Source organism: Parasteatoda tepidariorum, chromosome 9 (assembly GCF_982258835.1).
Source record: "Parasteatoda tepidariorum strain Cologne lab strain chromosome 9, Ptep-v5.0, whole genome shotgun sequence".
NCBI classification, from domain to species: Eukaryota; Metazoa; Arthropoda; class Arachnida; order Araneae; family Theridiidae; genus Parasteatoda; species Parasteatoda tepidariorum.
Window position 1 is genome coordinate 40,248,836 of NC_141763.1, and position 22,041 is coordinate 40,270,876.

At 30.7% G+C, this 22,041-nt stretch overlaps 1 protein-coding gene and 1 pseudogene across 2 annotated transcripts; one reads left to right on the top strand and one right to left on the bottom strand.

The window, feature by feature from the left end:
• Positions 1–9,754: 9,754 nt before the first annotated feature.
• Positions 9,755–15,510, bottom strand: LOC147803981 (uncharacterized; annotated as a pseudogene). The gene is made up of 3 exons (XR_015429142.1): positions 15,373–15,510; positions 13,214–13,459; positions 9,755–12,481 (listed from the first exon to the last, which is right to left on the bottom strand). The product of XR_015429142.1 is annotated as an uncharacterized LOC147803981 (transcript).
• A 441-nt stretch (positions 15,511–15,951) lies between these two features.
• Positions 15,952–20,116, top strand: LOC147803982 (uncharacterized). The gene is made up of 2 exons (XM_087151643.1): positions 15,952–19,381; positions 19,785–20,116. Exon 1 carries the CDS (start codon positions 15,952–15,954, stop codon positions 17,287–17,289), a length of 1,338 nt encoding a protein of 445 aa, XP_087007769.1. The 3' UTR covers positions 17,290–19,381; positions 19,785–20,116.
• The last annotated feature ends 1,925 nt before the right edge of the window (positions 20,117–22,041 follow it).

Genomic DNA, 22,041 nt, shown 5'->3' on the forward strand with positions numbered 1-22,041 from the left:
GATGCACGGCATATAACCATAAAAAAAGGTCCAGATATAATTACCACTCAACACATAATCTTAACATTCAACACTTCTATACTACCTGATGATATTAAGGCAGGGTACCGAAACTGTAAAGTTCGCCCTTACATTCCCAATCCCCTCCGATGCTTTAAATGTCAAAAGTTCGGACATTCCACCAACAATTGTAGAGGAAAAGAGACTTGTTCTCGCTGCAGCAAAACCGGTCACACTTTAAAAACCTGTAATCAGCCAGAAAAATGTACTAACTGTTCCGAATCTCACTCTGCAAATTCTCGCCAATGTCCTAAATGGAAACAAGAAAAACAAATATTAAAGTAATGCAAAACTTGTCATATTTTGAAGCCAAAAGTAAATTTTTAAGCTCACAACCTAGACTTAATGTTTCTTATGCTTCAGTGGTAAAAACTTCAAAAACAACTAAATCCATAGGTATACAGACTGACAATAGTGAATCTGAACTTCGAAATACAAAACTTACCATATCACCCAAATGTTCAAAAGCTCTGACAACAACTCCTTCTCAGACATCCAATACGTTAAAATCAAAAACTGTACAGCTTTCTCAGCAATCTAAAGTCTCAACCCCATCAATTTCTGATCAGTTATCTCAAAATACTATTAAAAACAGTCAATACCTGAAAATAACCCCACAAATGGTCAATGTTCTTCACAAAAAATTAACTCAATCCCTATTGGTAAGTAAACCTAAATATGTATCTAAAAGCAGACAAAATCGTTTTAATAAAAACCGGAAAAAACTACCAAACAGCCAACAGGATCAGCTTTCATCTGATACGATGATTACAGACGACGAGAATTGCTCAGATGCTTCTCAAAACTCTCAAATGCAAATAGAAAAAGGGATGGAAACTGCAGAAAACCTGAAACCCAAAAACATTAAAAATAAAAAATAATGGCCGATAAACTCATATCGTGGAATTGTCGTGGGTTTTATGTTAATTTTCCAGATATCAAAAATTTAATTGAAAAACATAATCCTGCTTGTTTCGCACTTCAGGAAACATTTTTGAAACCTAACCACAAAGCTAATGTACAAAGATATTCGCATCTAAGGAAAGATTTTATTGATGGAAATAAGGCATGCGGAGGTGTATCTCTCTTGATTTCAAAAAGTTATCCATTTTCACCTGTTCTATTGACAACTACCTTGCAAGCAGTAGCAGCACAAGTTACATTTCAATCAAAACTCATCACAATATGCAGTCTGTACCTTCCACCAAACCAATCAATATTGCAATCAGATCTAAACCAACTAATAGCTGAACTACCGCAACCATTTATAATCACAGGTGATCTAAATGGGCATAGCATAACTTGGGGAAGTGATAACACAAATTCTCGCGGGAATCAAATAGAAGCATTAATAGACGACCACCAACTCTGTATACTAAATACTGATGAAAAAACACATTTCCACTTTCCATCTCGTACATTCCATTCCATTGATTTGACACTGTGTTCACCATGCATTTATACCTTATTACAATTTTTTGTTTGGAATGACCTTTATCATAGCGACCATTTTCCACTAATCATCAATATTTTGAAACCTGGAAATACGAATACAATGCACTCCCCTAGACTGCTAACACACTTAGCAAACTGGACACTTTTTCAAGAGTCCCTAGCATTCGACGAAGAAATTGTTTATAATGGTAATATTGAAGAAGCTGCACAACATATTACAAATTCTCTAATATCCGCATCTGAAAATTCCATTCCACGTACTTCAAATAATTTACCTAAATACCCAAAACCATGGTGGAACGAAGAATGCAGACAAACACATAAAGCACAAAGACGAGCCTGGAGAATATTCCGTAGATACCCAACTGTTGAAAATTTAATTCTGTTCAAAAAATCCCGTGCACTTGCAAGGAAAACTAGAAGGCACAGCCAAAGAGAATCTTGGATTAAATATATAAGTACCATAAATAACAATACGAAAGCAAAAGAAATTTGGACTAAAATAAAAAAAATATCTGGACACTACAACCCTTTACCTATTACGCATCTTGAAGTAAATGGGAATAAAATAACAGAGATTAAAGAAATAGTAAATACTTTAGCTGAAAACTTTTCTCGAGCATCTAGTACAGAAAATTACTCTCAAACTTTCCAAAAATACAAAACTCTAACTGAAAAAAATGTACTTAAGCCATCTGTTGAACCTCATAATGATTACAATTCTCCTCTTACAATAACTGAATTAAAATCTGCTATTAATAAATGTAAGGAAACATCTCCAGGGCCCGACAAAATTCACAATAGTATGTTTAAACATCTCTCTGATACGCATTTGGAAATAATTTTAAAACTGTTTAATAGAGTTTGGCTGAATAGACAATTCCCATCAATATGGAGAAGATCATATATAGTTGCCATTCCTAAACCAGGGAAGGACCCTATACGTCCTACTAATTACCGACCAATCGCTCTTACTAGTTGTCTTTGTAAACTTCTAGAGAGAATAATAAACACAAGATTAATATATTTATTGGAATCTCGTTGCATATTATCGAAGAGACAAAGCGGATTTCGCAAATGTAATTCAACTATTGACAATCTAATGCTTTTAGAAACTGATATACATGAAGCATTTTTAAAAAGGCAACATCTTGTGACAATATTTTTTGATATTGAGAAAGCGTACGATCGAACGTGGAGATATGGCATTTTAAGGGACCTTTTAAATTATAACATTAATGGAAACATGTTTTATTTTATTAAAAACTTTTTAACAGACAGGACATTTCAAGTTAGAATGAATAACACTTTATCTGACACCTTTAATCAAGAAGAAGGTGTTCCTCAAGGTAGTGTCATTAGTGTAACCTTATTTCTTATAAAAATTAACGATATTTTAACTACATTACCATCTACAGTGGACGGCAGGTTATTTGTTGATGATCTGCGAATCTCATGTAAAGCGTCTCATATGCACACTATCGAAAGACAATTGCAGCTCGCTATTAATAAATTATCCCTAAGGGCTGAATTAAATGGTTTTAATTTTTCAACAACTAAGACAACGAGTATACACTTTTGTCGACGACGAGGGCTCCATCCCGATCCTGAACTATATCTCAAGAACTTCCGTATTCCCGTTTTAAGCGAAACAAAATTTCTTGGTTTGATCTTGGTCTCTAAACTCACTTTTGCATCTCATATTAAACACCTAAGAAAAACCTGTGGACTAAAATTAAAGTTCTGACAAACTCTTCTTGGGGTGCAGATACAGGTGCTATGCTCAAAATTTACAAATGTATCATTCGATCTAAACTTGACTATGGTAGCGTTGTCTATGGATCAGCCAGAAAATCTGTTCTTAAATATCTTGACACTATCCATAATTCCGGCATACGCATAGCAACAGGAGCATTTCGCACATCACCCATAAAAAGTCTAAACCAGGGGTCGGCAACCTGTTTGTCCTCAAGGGCGCAATACTAAATTTGAAAATCACCGAGGGCGCATATTTTACAGATAATCATGCACAATCCTAAACTCAACTGACTACTTGCTGTATATCGCCGTTTGACAAGAGTTAAGTAAATCGCTCTTACTATCATACATTTACATTAGTCCAGCGAGGGCGCATTAAAAATCGATCGGGGGCGCCGCGTTGCCTACCCCTGGTCTAAACGTTCTATATCATGAACCAACTCTTGCTCAGCGACGGAATAAGTTAACATTGAGATACTATTTTCATATCAAAAGCCATCATACACATCCCATGTTTTCTCATGTTATAACTCTATTTTATGAAAGATTGTTTAGCAACAGACCCTCTGCAATACCGACTTTTGGTTTGAGAGTAAGAAAGCTTTTATCTGACCTAAACCTAGAGGATTTTAGTATTTTACCTGCATATAAAGTAAGACCACCATGGGAAGCCATTTCCTTCCAAACTATTGATATTTTTAACAATTTGACAAAAGCACTAACTGCTGTTAACATTTACCTACAAATTTTTAATGCACACCGAGGACAATATAGAGATTTTAATCCCATTTTTACAGATGGCTCTAAAAGCCATGACCATGTTGCAAGCGCTGCTATTACCCCCCTATCTCTACAGTATCTGAAAAATTACATTCGCAACGCTCCGTATTTACATCAGAATGCCATGCAATTTATCTGGCTCTCCAATATATTTCCTCTCAAAGTATTAAAAAATGGTTAATATACTCAGATTCAAAAAGTTGCCTCGTTGCCTTACAAAATAAAGAAATAAATTCACATTCCATTATAAATAATATTTTAAACTTATACACCACTTTACTCCTAAAAGAATATGAATTAATCTTCTGTTGGGTACCAGGCCATGCTGGCATTTCAGGTAACGAAATAGCAGATTACGTAGCTAAGTCAACTAACAATATAACAAACAACCCACTTACTTACACAGATATCAAAAATGCGATTGACAATAAACAGTATTTACGCTGGCAAAATGATTGGGAAAATGAAATAAGTAATAAATTACACGACATTAAACCTTCTATAGAATCTTATAAAAGTCTAAACATAAGTCGAAAGCAGGAAGTAATATTAAATCGCTTGCGCATTGGTCACTCTCGAATTACTCATAAACATCTTTTATTAAACGAACCTGCACCCGAATGTTCTCATTGTAGGGAACCGCTCACTATTAAACATATTTTAATCAAGTGTAACAAATTTAAAACACAGAGACAACGCAATTTTGGTAACTGTAATCCAATATTGACTTTCTTAATTGGGGATAAACCACACAATGATATTTTTAACTATCTAAGGGACATTGGTTTTTACAAATCAATTTAGCTTTAGCTTATAAAATAATGCTTCTTTTAAAACAAGTTGTAGGTGCGGTATGGCCAAAAGTGGCTTTTGCGCCAATAATTCTAAACAAACAGACAAACCATTCGGGTCCATGCCACCATTTTCTTGGAGAAATCAGACACGTTTTGCCTTAACCAAAGTTAATAGAAAATTAGGAGAAATTCTGAATTTGCTAGATTTTTAAACTGGCGCAGAAGGTCTACTTTATCCAAAAGTGTTTTGTATGCATTTCCTTTAAACCCAGAACATCCTCGTCTGATTTCACGTTGAATTTGACAAGCTTTTGCCCATGTCAGCGATTCATTTCCACACTCTTTCGCGTGACAGTGTTAACAACACCAAGCTAAAGGTGCAATTCTGGTGGTGGAATGGTGTCTTGTTTTGCCTCCAACAGTTGTAATTAGCTGTGGATGAATACAATTGAAATAATCTTTCGCTTTTGTTTTTTGAACCTTTTCCTTCAGTCAGCCAACTTGTATAATACGATGAAACATTTTCGGGGGATCTCAATTCGCCACAGCTGCTTAGCTCATCTTTCTTGGCATAACAATAAGTGCAGGGGTATGTGCTGTTGTTACAGATACAAAGAAAACTTATGTTTTTAATTAAATAAATTTTAAACTCTCAGACGGTTACGGGTAAAATTTTAGTTTCATGTTTTTATGGATTTCAAAATGACGAGGCAGAGCTGACTATTTCTGTCCGCATTACGAACTGACTACTTGGAATTTATAATTTCAGTTTCGATTTTAATATTACTTTAGAGTGGTGGCAACACTTTATTTATATTTATAGGGTGGCAACGGCTCCAAAATGACACTTCTAAATTGATGACGTAATGTTATTTTCACTTTTACACGTTACAAATCGTGAGATATCCAGTTCAAACAAGATTCAACAAGGTTGGACTTGGTCTATGACGTGATAGTATTGAATTCAGTTCTTTTCACTGACACGTGACTGTTTCAAATTTTCTCATTGGGTATTAGTTATTTTACTTTGTTAGAATGGCAACAGCATCCTCTACAATTGTACCTTATATGTATTGAATTTATAGTGTAAAAAAATCGTGTTTAAATTTGGCTTAAAAATTGTTATTAAATAGTTTTTTTCATTGAACTTTTTAAGGCAACTCGAATATTTTTCAATTTCGAGCTCAATACGCTTATTAAATTAATTTTATTAAGAAAAATATTAAAAAAAAGAATCTTTCTTTTATCTTATTCTTTTTTTTTTCACACATCTTTTAAATCTTTTCCCTACTCACAAGGGAAACTAGGGAAGTGTGACTCGTCAATTTTGAAATAAACTAGTAGGATGTATGCCTTATGAAGAATAATTTTAGGGGGCAACATTCGTTTCGGCCCATAGAGGGTCCTATGAGAGATAAACAATAATTAAGTAAGTAGAAAAATCGGTATTTCATTACTTCAATGCAGACTATTAGTTATTGTAATTATCTCATACTCCAATTAATTTTGTGCTACTTTCACGTACTATATAATGCATATTTATTGTCAAAATTGATTTCGAAAATTTTATATATCTGTAGTTTTTCAGGAAAAAAAATTTAAAAAATTGGCATTTTTAAAAAAAAAATTTAGCATCAAATTTTTTAAAATTTTTTTTTCAAAAATTTTTCCAATATTCAAACTAGTAAACAGTAATAAGAGTCGAAATATATTACACATTTTCCCAAACTGATGGAATTTTTTGTGAGTATAGCTTATGTAACATCCAAAAATGTGATTTACGAAAAAAAATTTTTTTTCTTCATATTGTTAGATCTTGCAAAAAAATCTGAAATAATTTATGTGATTGCATAAAATTAAATTGCATTTATAAAAATGTTTTCAAATTTGTTTGGCGGGAAATTTGAACTTAAAAAATTTTTAATATTTCAATTCGATTTTTTTCATAAAAGATCAACTGTACTGTATACACAAAATTTGAAGTGATATGTCACTTTAAGTGGAAAATCCGTTGATATCTATGTCCTGTGAATTGTTCAATATTTTGTCAAAATATTACTATCTTTATAATATTATTTTTATATCTGATATCCTAGTTAATTTTTGAAATATTTAACTTTAAAAGTTGGCATTAGCTAGGATATCAGGTATAAAGATAATTGTATGAATAATATTTCAAAAATAGCAATGTTTTGACAAAATATTGAACAATTCACAGGACAATTTTTTTTAATAATATGTTAATTTTTTGGCAAAAAATTTAAATTTTTTTGAAACTTTTTTTTTCTTCATTTTTTACCAGTTGTGCAATAAAAAAAATTAAGAAAAAAAATGTGCCTATTAAAGCGACAAATACTTACAAATTTTGTTTATATAGTACTGTTGACCTTTCAAGAAAAAAAGAAAATCATTGAAAACTGAAATATTTTTTTAAGTTCAAATTTCCCGCCAAACAAATTTGAAAACATTTTTATAAATGCAATTTAATTTTATGCAATCAAATAAATTATTTCAGATTTTTTTGCAAGATCTAACAATATGAAAAAAAAAATAAATTTATAAATCACATTTTTGGATACACATTAAATATGAAAAAATTCCATCAGTTTGGGAAAATGCGTATTATATTTCGACTCTCATATAAATGAAATTTATTACTGTTTACTAGTTTTAATATTGGAAAATTTTTTGAAAAAAAAAATTTAAAAAATTTGATGCTAAATTTTTTTCTTTAAAAATGCCAATTTTTTAAAATTTTTTTTCCTGAAAAACTACAGAAATATAAAATTTTCGAAATCAATTTTGACAATAAATATGCATTATATAGTACGTGAAAGTACCATAAAATTAATTGGAGTATAAGATAATTACAATGACTAATAGTCTGCATTGAAGTAATGAAATACCGATTTTTCTACATACTTAATTATTTTTTATCTCTCATAGGACCCTCTATGGGCCGAAACGAATGTTGCCCCCTAAAATTATTCCTCATAAGGCATACATCCCGCTAGTTTATTTCAAAATTGGCGAGTCACACTTCCCTAGTTTCCCTTGTCAGTGATAAATACATAATATAACTTGTACAACCCAACCAGATAAATTGAGTGATTCAAGACTTTTCAAGTGTTCCCCTTTTTATTTCATATTCATTCATATTCTATTGGAAGGAATATGAATGGGTGGGAAATAAAGGGGGTGAATGTTTGAGAAACAGAGTGTATGTTCCTTATCTATCAGCTTCTTGTGGGTTCTTTTGTGTAATATGAAGTTACTCCTGCTTAAACTAGAATGAAAACTCATTACTCATATCTCATTCCGGTTTATACTTGTTTGTAACAACGTGTGTGCAGAATCGCTCGTAGTTGTTCATTTGTGTTTAGCGGTTCTTGTTGTAGTTGTTCATTTGTTTATTGCATGTAGCTGTTTGCTTATGAATTTACTACTGGATAACTTCGTTTTTTTTTTTTTTTTAATTTTTATCGTTCTTGTTTTAATATGGAAGTAAAAGAACGCATACAGATCTCGCAGCTGCTGCACCTCGGCATTCTCTTTTTTTAAGGGTTCAACCTGTTTCTCCAGCTCTAATATTTTATTTTTCAAATTTTTTTCATTAGATGTTTCTGCAACATATCATTTCTAAAAAATTACGTTGAAGCATTAAAGTATTAAATAAAATTTAGTTTTGAATATTGCTCATTGTCTAAAAGAAAATTTAGACTTATTATGAAATAATTGTAAACCTATAATAAAAAATGCAAGTTGGAAAATAAAAATAATTAAATTATAACAACCAACCATCATCGTCGTCACTATCATCTACAGGACATCTTTGGGCTAAAACAGCCTCAACTGAAGTAGGAGTCTCAACTGGAGATCTCTGCAGAGCTACAGTGGTCTCCTTTTCATTGGTTTTATCTTGAAATGGCGACTTAGTTGTTTTGCCAACGCACATCTTTTCTGGCATTTATTGTGGTGGTTAACAAATCACTTGTTAACTGTTTATTAGGAAAATGCTTTTTCTTGTAAATAATTCAATTTTGCAGAGTAGAAATAAAAAGAGTCTAAAACCTGCACCTTTTTAGTTATCGGCATTTCGTCTTCAGTTGTTTCTAAAAGATGTTGAAAAGGTATGGATGGAACAGAAGGCCTATTATCATGAAGACTTTGTATTAAATCTTCCAGAGTGGCTAAATATTTAAATAAAAAAAATTTATTAAGGAAAAAAAATTAGAAAGTAGACAAATTTGCATTCTCTATTTTTAATACCGCACTTCCCAAAACAATTTCCCCCCAGGGGCACACATAGAGAAGATAGAGTATTTTTACTATTTTATTAGACAAAAAATATCAAAATATAAAGCTATATAAAAGAGTCAAATTATTTACAGAACATTAATGAAATTTAAATACATCATGAACTAGTCACACAAGTTTTTATTCACAAAATGGAATGAAAAATTTACTTCTAAATATAGTCATGAATATAACCTACAAATATTAATAACCAATTCAATAAAATTAAATACATAATGATTTCAAATAAGCTGCTATTTTCTTAAGGACTTTAATACATAAAATATAAAAACCTATTCTTTATCCTGGTTGAAAAAAATTTTCATTAAATAAAATATATAATTTTGAATTTTTTATGCAATGTTAAAAAAGTCCTTCAAAACAATTATACAAAAATTATAGCATGATAATAGTAAATAAAATAGATTTGAAAATATATTATACAAAAACAATCTACAAGTTAAAAGAAAATTATAAATTTCATAAGCTTGTATTACACAACAAATTAAAAAAAAAATTTTTTTTTTAATTAAAATCAAATACTATATTAGAATATTATTGTATTGAATATTATTGCATATTTTGATAAAATGATTAAAAATATGCAACATTCCAAAATTAAAGAAAGGGGATGCAATATATTAAAAAAGTTGGAAGTAAAAAAAGTAAATCTTTTAAAAAGAATCAAATTGCAATTAAATTTATTTATATGTAATGTTTATTTATTTATGTTATTTATATTAATGTTTTTCCAATGTACTTAATTTGCGTTTTTGAGAAATTTTTTTAACCACATCATTCTTGTTAGAACAATAATTTTTAAGTAACATGTTAGCGGTAGTCCAAATTATTTTTTTGACGATCAGCTCAGCAACGTGACCTGATGAGCACACATCAACATCATTAAAAACTTCAAAATCTGTTAATAAGTTCATAATCAAATTTGTCATGAAAAGCCTTTGGTGTTTAACTGCAAGAAATTGTTTTTCATGCAAAGGTGAAAGAAGTTTTTCTGCAACTGCATACGAAAAGCACACAATTCTGATTACGTTAGAATTAGGGAATTTCAAACTTCCCCTGTTCATGGAAGATATTAATTTATAACAATCATCAACTGCCAATTCTTTGTCCATGGTCAGTTGACTTTCACAAGAAACACACTTCAAATTTTTACATATTTGATAAATACAATACCCAGCCATATATACAAAAATTGGTAGTTTATCATCTAAATTTGTGATATCAATATCAGTGATAGGTATGTTGACATTTTCAGAAATATGCTCATGACATTCTGTGACATCAATATCAAATTGTGTTATGCTAAATTCTCCAAACTTGGATGACTTTAAAGTCAATGGCAAAAAATTTTGCATTCGCAATTTACTTTCAGACTCAAAAATCTGCCGTATTGAAACAGAATACTGAGACCCTGCTAGTGTTCGATATTTTCCAAAACGTTCTTCTAATGCATCTGATTGCAATTTTCCTGTCAAAATGTATTTCATTTTTAGCTGATTACTGCAGTAATCAGTTAAATCTAATATTGCTCTACACGTATGATTCAAAGCACGATGAGTTTCTTTCGTTAAAGTTCCGGTGCTGCAGCCTGAATTTTCTCACACATCAAGCCAATCAATGAACTGTTTTAAAAAACACCTTCTCTCATGCTTGGGTAAGCTTGTAAGAGGATACATATATACATTTTTTAGTCTTATACCCTTATCAGAAGATTTCACATTTACCACCCACCACCAGCGAAGAATTATTTCTATAAATGCAGCAGTTCCTTGATAATAATTTAAGGATTGTTTCTCACCAAACTCCAACAAGGCTTTGACTATAAATTCATTAAAGATTCGAACAACTAGTTGGACATTTTGGCGCTCAATGTTTGTAGGATTCAGGGCTTTCAAAGTTAAGCCATAACCATACTTGACAAGTTGAGCATGCTCTAGCTCATAAAGTTTTCTCAAGGTATTAAAGGAGGCAGTTTCAAGTTTATTAATGCAGTGACTATCTTGAAAATTTGGATAAAATATACAGCAACCATCATTTCGTTGGTTTAACCAATTGTTGCGAATACATTTAAAAATGTGAACTGCATCTATAATGTAAAAAAGCAGCCTTTGGGGATTAACAGGATGGGGGTATGCAATTTGCATTTTTGGGGGATCAGAAAAATAAGACATAGCTTTGCCATTGATTGCATTGTTATCTGTAACGATTGCAATTACTTTATAGCCTATATTTTCTAAGCCAATAATTGTTTTTTTTAATAATTGAAAACAAAATATCAGCTGTTATAGATTTTACTGGCAAAATGTGAGCGACATCTTTATAGTTTGAACACAAGCTTGAAATCATAAATGTGTGAGCACTAGTAGCAGCTTGCTCACTGTCAAAAGCGAAACCAACTATGTCACCACCTTTATAATCAAAATAAGGCTTTAAGTGTATTTCATCTAACATAAGAACTACATTTTTCTCATGTTCTTTCACATATTTGTATCTCTCTTCAACATATTTCAAAAAATTAAAGCTGGCTTGTTCATTTGATGGGTTCAAAGGAAAATTGGAAGTGATTTTTCTAATTGTTGTAGGGTGCGGAAGTATTAAGTTGCTTGAATTTCGAATGAACCTATAAGCATGTGGAGATATAGAGAAGAGCAAAGAAAAAAAAACTAATTGCTCATGTTCATAATGTCTATGTCCCTTTTTTAACATAATTAGTTTCGCTTGTTCTTTTAAAAACTGGATGTTTTGTTTTGATGATTCCACATCCTCGCTTGCAATCTTGTCAAACATATCATTTAAAATTTGTAACGATAACTCTGGGTTATTTTTCTGCTGAAAGTTCTCCAAAATCATCAAGACATCCGCTATCTCAAACATTGAGTTGGTTTTTTTAGGTAATTTAATACCACATTTTAAAAGCTGAGTACTACCATAATATGCCGACATTTTTAATTCTTTATCAATTACCACAGAAGATTTTATTTGTGGTACTTCTGCATACTCTACATGAGCAAATATGGTAACATCAGTTTTCTTGATTGAAGTCCAATGAGGAGGGAGATTGAAAAAATTCAAGCAATTTAAAAATTCATCTTGCGAGGAGAATAAGTTTTTTTTATCCTCGTTTTCTTTGCTTAACAAACTTAGCTCAACAATCTTACTGAGCTGTGCATTTTCTAATCGATCCTTTTTTTCCTCGGGATTTTCTCGATGGTTCTGTGCACTTGATAGAAAAGTTGGACAACCAGGAAATAAAGCAGTTACAGCTTCAGCTTTCAACCTAGGATAACGCAATCTAGTCGACAATCTTTCCCCGGTTTACTGTCGTAAATAAATGTTTCTCTTTCCACATCATGGGAATGGAAATGTAATTCACATACCTGAAAAATAAAAAAGGAAATTTTTAATACAAATTTAAATATTTACAAACAGTATTTCAATTCATAATGCTCTTTTCATTATGCAAATATTATTATTAAAAGTTCCAAGCCATCAGAATCAAATTTTTTAAATAGTTAAAAACTTATATTGTTTGTTTGAATTTCTTCATCAAGGAATTTTATAGCAAAGGTTAGCACGTTTCTGCCAAGGTGGTTAAAATTACTGGCCGCCACATTTGTGGCAAAAAACTATAGAAATTAAGGAAATGACGTGAAAATAAATACTGAGATTGACATACAATGGTCAATTTATCGAAAAAACAATTAAATGTAAAACAAAGAACAGTTCATATACAAAATTATCACCATTCAAAATTAAATATTACATTGTTTGTACTCCACAGTAATTTATAGTATAACAAAAGATAAGTTTTGATGCAGTTTCTAAACTTAAACAATTTCTAACTTTTCCATGCAAGTTTTTAAATTTTCTAAGTAAATTTTTTTTTAAATTTTAAGAGGACTCTCTTTTGTTTTGCAGAACTAGAATGCATTACCATCAAACAAGATTTGTGAAACTTTCATCTATTGCATATTCTTTAAATTTGAGCCATCATTTAAATTGATTATGTAATTTTTTAGGGTTTACATTTATGAATCAGGGAATCTAACTAATTATAACAGCATGTTTCCTAATAAAACATGCTTCTCTAATAAGATTTATGTTAGTATTGAAATGAAAACTTACTCTTGATGATTTGGATGGAGTAAAATTCTCTCCTGGTATACTTTTTAGCCACCTGTCGCAGAGCTCTTTACCTTCAGGGAATTTAAAAATTGAAACTTTTTCCGAAGAACTGTCATAGTTGCCTTTGCAATTGGGAACACAGCAACGAAAAGGCATTTTTAAAGATTAATCTGAAATAAGAGAGATCAAAAATATTTTAAAATTATTTGCTATAATAATAAGCACATCAATATAAATTAGCAATATTTAAGTAATACTATATTGAAAAAAATAAGTTCATATAAGATTAATTGAGGTTGTTATGGTAGAACAGTTTGACTAACAAAATCAATGCATTTTTGATAGTAACCAAAAATTTAACACATTTTTTCCATGAATATTATTCAGACTTTAAAACTCTTTGAAGCAAATTATAAACTAACTAAGTTAAAACCAGAGATTTTCGGTTAATAATTTTTTTTAAAATTCAAATTTAAAAACTGGTAACGGAAGGACATTTTTTCGACATGATTATCAAGTTATCTTACTTTTCATAGATATTCAGCCAAACTATTAAACGAAAAAATATGAATACAGAGAAAAGGGTTAATTTATTATAATTTGACTGGGATTTGAGAAAAAAAATTATTTTAATTATAAGAATGAGCTACTTACAGTAAACATTTTAAAAGTGCAGGTCTAAATAAATTTATTGATTATTTATTATACTTTATAATTACATACCATTTATTATTTCTTGGAAAAAACCTAGTTAATCTAACTAATTATAACAGATTACTTATTATACTAACTAATTCTATTCATATAAGAATGAGCTACTACAGTAAACATTTTAAAAGTGCAGATCTAAATAAATTTATTGATTACTTATTATACTTGCAACTTATTATACTTTGTAATTACATACCATTTATTATTTCTTGGAAAAAACCTTTATTTATCTTGTTTTTGAACTCAAATAAATTTCATCCTAAAAATGCATTTTATCATTGCTTTGTATTTTATCATTCAATTTTCGTAACCAATTGTAACAAGCATAAAATGTGTTTAACAAGCATAATGCTTTTATAAAAGCATAAAATGTATTTATAGATGTTTCACTAACCATTCATTTTAACTTAACGTAATAAACGTAGACTTGTAAAGCTTGCAAATACAATTTCTCAAACATAAACAAATCAACAGGAATCTACATAGCTGCCAACTCTACTGGATTTTCCAGTAGACTACTGGATTTTGCCAGTTTCTCCTGGTCTACTGGTTTAATAAAAATTCTCCTGGTTTTTGCATATTTTAGAAAATTCCCTAAAACTGAGTAAGCTTTCTTAAAAAAAAATCCCTTTTGAAATAGAATTTTTACACCATTTATTGCTTTGCTTGAATATTTAAACAAATATTACTAATACTTAATGAAACAAGCCTCATTTATATCAGTTTAAAGCTTATTTATTTATTTTTGTTTTCAGTTTATTTTTATTATTATTTATTAGTATTATTATTTTATTTTTTTCAATTAATTTTTTGCAGAATTCCCTTTTTAAACTAATTTTAAAAAAATCTTTCAATTATCAATCATAAATTACTTGTTTATTAGTATTCAAAATTATGAGTTTACATAATAAGAAAAAATTAAGTACATTTATTGTCTTATTTATAAATGGAAAATGTTGAAGATCATTTATAGTGATTAGTGTAGTAAAATTTTTGTATTTTGATTAAAATAAAAATTTCCTGAAAGTAAAATATTTAGTATAGTTTGCAATAGTTATCAGGAAATTTATATTTCGTAAATTCTACTGGATTTTTTCCTATCCATGTTGGCAGCTATGAATCTAAGATATAGTGTTAAATTAAGACAAACTTTTCGATTTGAATTTATCAGTTAATATTAATAATAACCAAAAATTAGTTAATGTTATATTAATTTTAATAACCACATTTTTAAATTAGTAAAATTTGTGTAGCAGAGCACTCACTTTGGTACTCATCGAATAAAATATGCAGTCTAAGCAAAGTAACATAAACAATCAAAAAGATTACAAAATAGCAAATATTTAAAAATAAAAATAACAAATGAACTTACTTTATTGTCAAAAGACGCTTTTCTTTCCCTTTGAATGGAGTTAGCTAGAAGTAATTATCGTTTAAAACAACGTTAAAGATAAAAATCCACGCGTTCACGAAAAAAAAGTAATGGCGATACAGCAGAATAGAAGCTTCGACGACTTCCAGTTCGCTACGAACGAGTAGGACTTCTCTTGATGACTCATGCTTCCGTTCTTGAAGGAGAGCTCAGGCCTTGCCTACTTACAGAGGGTGTTGGTGTGGCGCCCAAGGGGGCATTTTCATCTCGGAGTTGGTCGACTGCGTACTCTTTGGCCCCTGCTTCACTGTAGACGAGTGGAAGGAGGTTAGGTCCCCCTCCCTTTCAATCGGCTGGTAGGGCATGCGTAGCACCCTGCTAGGGACTACGTGCTGCATCAGGAGAGTGCCCTTGAACTCTGATAGTTTTGGCGGATCCACGCTCCCCTGTTGTAGTGCTATACCTGGAGCTACCCTGAACAGAACACCGAGGCTGAGCTTTACAGAGCCGGTGCTTCTTTTCCCCTTGTTGGGCTCGATGGTGGGCATGGGAGTGTCCAGATGAACGTTTCTATGAGCTATGGAGTCACCCAAAGATTCTGCACACAGTTTCGCAAATACATCTAAATTTGATCTATCCAAATGTCCCAACTACGACGCAGCAAAATCCAGATTTCTAGTTCTTAATTCTAAAGACAAAAAACTTAGTACTGTTTCACCATTTATTATTCAAAAATTCTTAGAATCCCAAATCGGAAACCCTAAAAATGTTCGTCAATTGCCGTCAGGTGATTTACTAGTTGAAACCAATTCTAATAAGCAAACCATGTCACTTCTACAATCACGTAAAATAGATAATATATCTATAACTGTTACTCCTCATAATACCCTCAACATATCAAAAGGTGTCATTACTGTTCAATCATTACAATATCTCCCAATCAGCGAGATTATTGAAGGTCTTTCTCATCAATCAGTTGTTGATGCACGCCATATAACCATTAAGAGAGGCAAAGATATAATTACTACTCAACATTTAATATTAACTTTCAATTCCGCCACTCTACCAACTGACAGTAAAGTAGGCTATATTAATTGCAAAGTACGACCATATGTTCCTAACCCTCTTCGATGCTTTAAGTGTCAGAAGTTTGGCCATTCGACTAATCACTGCAGAGGTAAAGAAACTTGTTCTCGCTGCAGTGAATTTGGACATACATTTCAAATTTGCACCCGGCCTGAAAAATGTACCAACTGTTCAGAACCTCACTCCGCCAACTCCCGACTCTGTCAAAAATGGAAAACGGAAAAACAAATCATCAACATCAAAGTTAATCAAAACCTGACATACACTGAAGCTAAAGCTAAGTTCTTAAGTTCACAACCAAGACCTAATATTTCATATTCTGCAGCATTATCCAATAGTAAACCGAAGATATCCATAGGTATTCAGTATGACGCAGCTGATACCGAACCAAATAATACAAATTTCAAAGTACTATTGCCTAAACCAACAGCAAGCTCAACTAATAAAGAGTATTCTCAATCATCATCACAATCACAGAACTCTGGAAAATCTGTTATCTCTCGTACAACCCCTTCACAAACCTCTACAGAAAAACAAAAATATCTGAAACTGACACCACAATTGGTAACTGTGTTACAACAAAAACTTACCCAATCCCCACTAGTGACTAAACACAAATATATACCAAAGAGCAGACAAAATAAATTTCATAAGAATAGGCCAAAACAATTAAAAGACAAAGAACAGGAATACTTACAATCAGATGCAATGAGCACAGACGAAAACACTGCAGATGAAATTTCAGATACACAAATGCAAACCGATAAAGGGTTGGAAACACCACCCAATCTCTGTCCAAAAAATACTAAATCTAAAAATCGGAAGCAATAAATGGCTAAAATAATATCTTGGAATTGTAGGAGTTACAACACTAATAAACCTGACGTTATAGATATAATAAATAAGTTCTCTCCGTGTTGCATTTGCTTACAGGAAACATCACTAAAACCTATTCATCGAACTAAATTACACGGATATAACGTCATCAGGAAGGATAGTATAGGCAATAGTAAAGCTTCAGGTGGAGTCATGATCATGACTTTCTGTATGTATCCCTCTAGTATGGTTTCACTAAATACCTCTTTGCAGGCAGTTGCTGTCCGCCTTAGTATTCAATATTTATTGACAGTATGTTGCATCTATCTCCCACCTCGAGATGATGTATCTGAAGCAGATCTTGATGAACTTATAGCACAACTCCCACAACCTTTTATTATAATAGGAGATTTTAATGGTCATAATCCCATCTGGGGTAGTTCGGACACAAATAGTAGAGGAATCTTAATTGAAAAACTTATCAACAATCATTTACTCAGTCTTCTCAATTCTGGTGAGAATACCTATTTTCACGCCCCTTCACAATCATATCATGCCATAGATTTAGCAATTTGCAGCTCCTCTCAATATCCATATTGGTCATTTTTGGTTCATGATAACCTTTTTAATAGTGATCACTTCCCTTTAATACTAACTTATACAGGCAGCAGTAACTTCCAAAGTTCCCTCATGCCACGGCTTAAAATGAGCACTATGAACTGGAACAAATTTAAATTCACTGTAACAATAACTGAAAATTTGATAAATCAAACTAATAAATGACGCGGTAGAACATGTCACATCGAATATACTTGAAGCAGCGAAACACTGCACAAAGATGACATCAACTAAGCTTCCAAAACATCCTAAACCTTGGTGGAATCAAAACTGTTATCAAGCACAGAAAGAACAAAAAAAACAATGGCAGATCTTTCGTAGACACCCAACCACAGACAATCTAATTGCATTTAAAAAAGCTCGGTCTATAGCCCGAAGAGTTCGAAGAAATGCTCAAAAAGCCTCGTGGAAAAATTATGTCTCCTCAATAAACTGTAATACACCATCAATTGAAATCTGGAAAAAAATTAAAACTATATCCGGTAAATATTGTGAACACATCATACCTATTCTCAAAGTTAATAATACACATATCTCTCATATCCCTGATATTGTAAATGCTCTGGCTGCTGCTTTCTCTGAAATCTCAAGCGCTTCAAATTATAAAGAACCTTTTCGCCACGTTTAAGAGAAATATGGAAAGAATTAAATTGAAGCCAAAAGACGACACAGATTGTAACTATAACCGGCCATTTACAATAAATGAACTCCAATATGTTTTAAAAAACACCCGCCCTTCAGCACCTGGGCCAGATGAAATTCATTATTCAATGCTACAAAACCTGCCCGATAGAGCTTTAGTGCTTCTACTTCAATTATATAATCGTATCTGGACAGAGAGAATTTTTCCACAGAACTGGTCAACAGCATATGTTATCCCTATTTTAAAACCTGGCAAGAATCCCGAAGAAACAACAAGCTACAGACCAATAGCCTTAACTAGCTGTCTTTGTAAACTTTTTGAAAAGATGGTGAATAAACGTTTAATATTTTTACTTGAATCGCGAAATAAATTATCTCCGTATCAAAGTGGTTTTCGTAGAGGCAATACCTCCTAGAAAGGAATCAAGCCTCACAACGGGTTACTATAGGCGATGATGACGTAGTAGAGTTAGGCCCAGAGGGAAACCAGCCAGGGTAGCTATTTTTACGAAATCTGATCAAACGAGCCATTGGCGATATTCTGAAGTATAACCTGTGTCGGCATTCAGCCAATTGGCGAATATTTTTGATTTGAATTTGTAAACAACCGTCGGTGTTCTGGTGTCAACGTTCTTCGTAAAATTTATATTTATTCTACAAATGTTATAAATGTCAGCATTAATTTAATTCTTAGTGTTATGAATAATTGCATATGAGTGCTGTGTACCAAACTGCAGAGGATTTTACAAAGTTGATGGTACAAAAGAATGAAATTTTGGATTTCCCAATACGTAAGAAATGGCTTGCCGCCATGCCAAGAGATTTTGAAGTTGCAAAGAATTCTAAAGTGAGTAATATTTGTTTTTATTTTTAAAAATTTAATTATGCTTCTTTATTATATTTTTACTAAGAGTAAATTATTTTAAATTGTGGATAAATTATTTATAATAATTAAGTTGTTCTTATCAATCATATCGCAAACTATTGTAATATATAGTTATTTTTATAGAGTTTTATTTTATAAAAAATATTAATAATTTTAGTATTTTATTAAATTTTTGCTCAAACTTTAAACATTTTTGTTTGACCATAATATATTGTAACTGCTTAAAGCAAAATTTTTTTTATTTGATTATGAAATTTAAATCTATAAATTTTTCTACAAAAATCTATTAATTTTTCATACATGAATATAGTATGTACTATTTATTTTAAATGCACATATAAATATTGTATTCATTTTGTTATAGGTATGTGAGATGCATTTCAAGGAAAATGACATTAGAAAAGAGATATTAAATGACATTAGAATTATTTTTAAATGCTACTGAAAGTTAAACATATATCAGTAAAATTTATGTTTACATTTTATTTATCATTTTTTGAATTTGCTATTTAATAAAATATTTATTATCTAAGGTTGCTTACTTTATTTTAGTTTATCAGTGTGACGGGTAAAAATTATACTTTTTTAAATGTTACTGAAAGTTTAACATATTTCAGTAAATACATTTTATTTATCATTTTTTGAATTTGCTGCTTAATAAAATATTTGTTATCTAAGGTTGCTTATTTTATTTTAGTTTATCAGTGTGACGGGTAAAAATTATACTTTTTTAAATGTTACTGAAAGTTTAACATATTTCAGTAAATACATTTTATTTATCATTTTTTGAATTTGCTACTTAATAAAATATTTGTTATCTAAGGTTGCTTACTTTATTTTAGTTTATCAGTGTGACGGGTAAAAATTATACTTTTTTAAATGTTACTGAAAGTTTTAACATATTTCAGTAAAATTTGTGTTTACATTTTATTTATCGTTTTTTGAATTTGCTATTTAATAAAATATTTGTTATCTAAGGTTGCTTACTTTATTCTAGTTTCTCAGTGTGATGGTAAAAATTATACTTTTTTAAATGTTACTGGAAGTTTTAACATATTTCAGTAAAATTTGTGTTTACATTTTATTTATCGTTTTTTGAATTTGCTATTTAATAAAATATTTGTTATCTAAGGTTGCTTACTTTAATTTTAGTTTATCACTTCTAACAATCACACTTCCACAGGAAAAAAATACAAATTATAATCATGCTTTTGATATGTTTTTTTTTACTATCTAAACCTTGTTTGAAGACTGCATTTGATTTTTTAAATTTTTTTAAGCTCATTTTATGTCATTGTTTATAAACAATTTCTATTTTATTTCGTATGCTCTAGTTCTAATAATATGCAAAACATAATCATTAAAATCCAAAATAATCATCTACTAAAAATGTAAGTATCATATTATAAAAATTAGACCCCTTTCTTAGTTTTATGTCAAAACTATAATAATAATAAATGTGTAAAATCCCTTTAAAAATATATTTCTTTGTTTTTAATCCATACATTTTATAACAAAAAGTTAGATAAAATTTTCCAATTTATAAAATAAAACTGATATTTAATGCTTAAAAATATATTTTTTTTCATTCACACAACAGTTATTTTTGTTAGAATTGATTTATTGTTAATCATTTCTGAAAACAAATAAATATATTAAGCATTTTTACACAATTTAAGAACATTTAATCTAGACAAAAAAAATAATAATAATAATTTGTAGAAAGTAAAAAATTAGTAGAAGAGTAACGAAAAAGTGTCGAGAAACAGAAGGGAAAAAGAGAAGCTTCATCAGAAGTGATCAGCAAATCTGGGCCTAACTGTATGAGTCATCGTTTTGCGTCCTTCGGCTTTCTTCCATCTAGGAGGGATTGGTGGAGGCCGCAGCACCTCTGACAATTTACTAAGACTTGAAACCGATATCCGTCACAGCTTCCTTAAAAATCAACACTTTGTTTCAATATTTTTTGACATGGAGAAAGCATATGACAGGACGTGGAGATATGGAATCTTGCGTGATTTAATCAATTGTGACATAGGTGGTAACTTATTTTATTTTATCAAAAACTTTTTTATCAAATAGGATATTTAGAGTTAAACTTAATTCAACTTTTTCAGATGTTTTTTCCCAGGAGCAGGGTGTTCCTCAGGGAAGTGTTTTAAGTGTGACACTTTTCATTTTGAAAATTAACGAAATTTTAAATCAACTTCCCCCGACTGTCTATGGCGAACTGTTTGTAGACGATTTTAGAATTTCATGCCGATCTGTCAATATGTCTCTCATTGAACGACAACTACAAATAGCTGTAAATAAAATTTTAAAATGGGCAAATGAAAACGGTTTTACATTTTCTCCACAAAAAACTCATTGTGTTCATTTCTGTCGTAAACGTGGTATGCATCTTCATCCTGAGATAACTCTTAATAATAACGTGATTCCTGTTTTAGCAGAAACCAAGTATCTAGGCATGATTTTCGATGAAAAGCTTACATTCAAACCACACATATTTTATATTAAAAGAAAATGCTCTCAATCACTTAACATTCTTAAGGTCCTCACAAACTGCTCATGGGGGGCTGGCATGGACGCAATGCTTAAAATATACCGCTCCGTAATCCGTT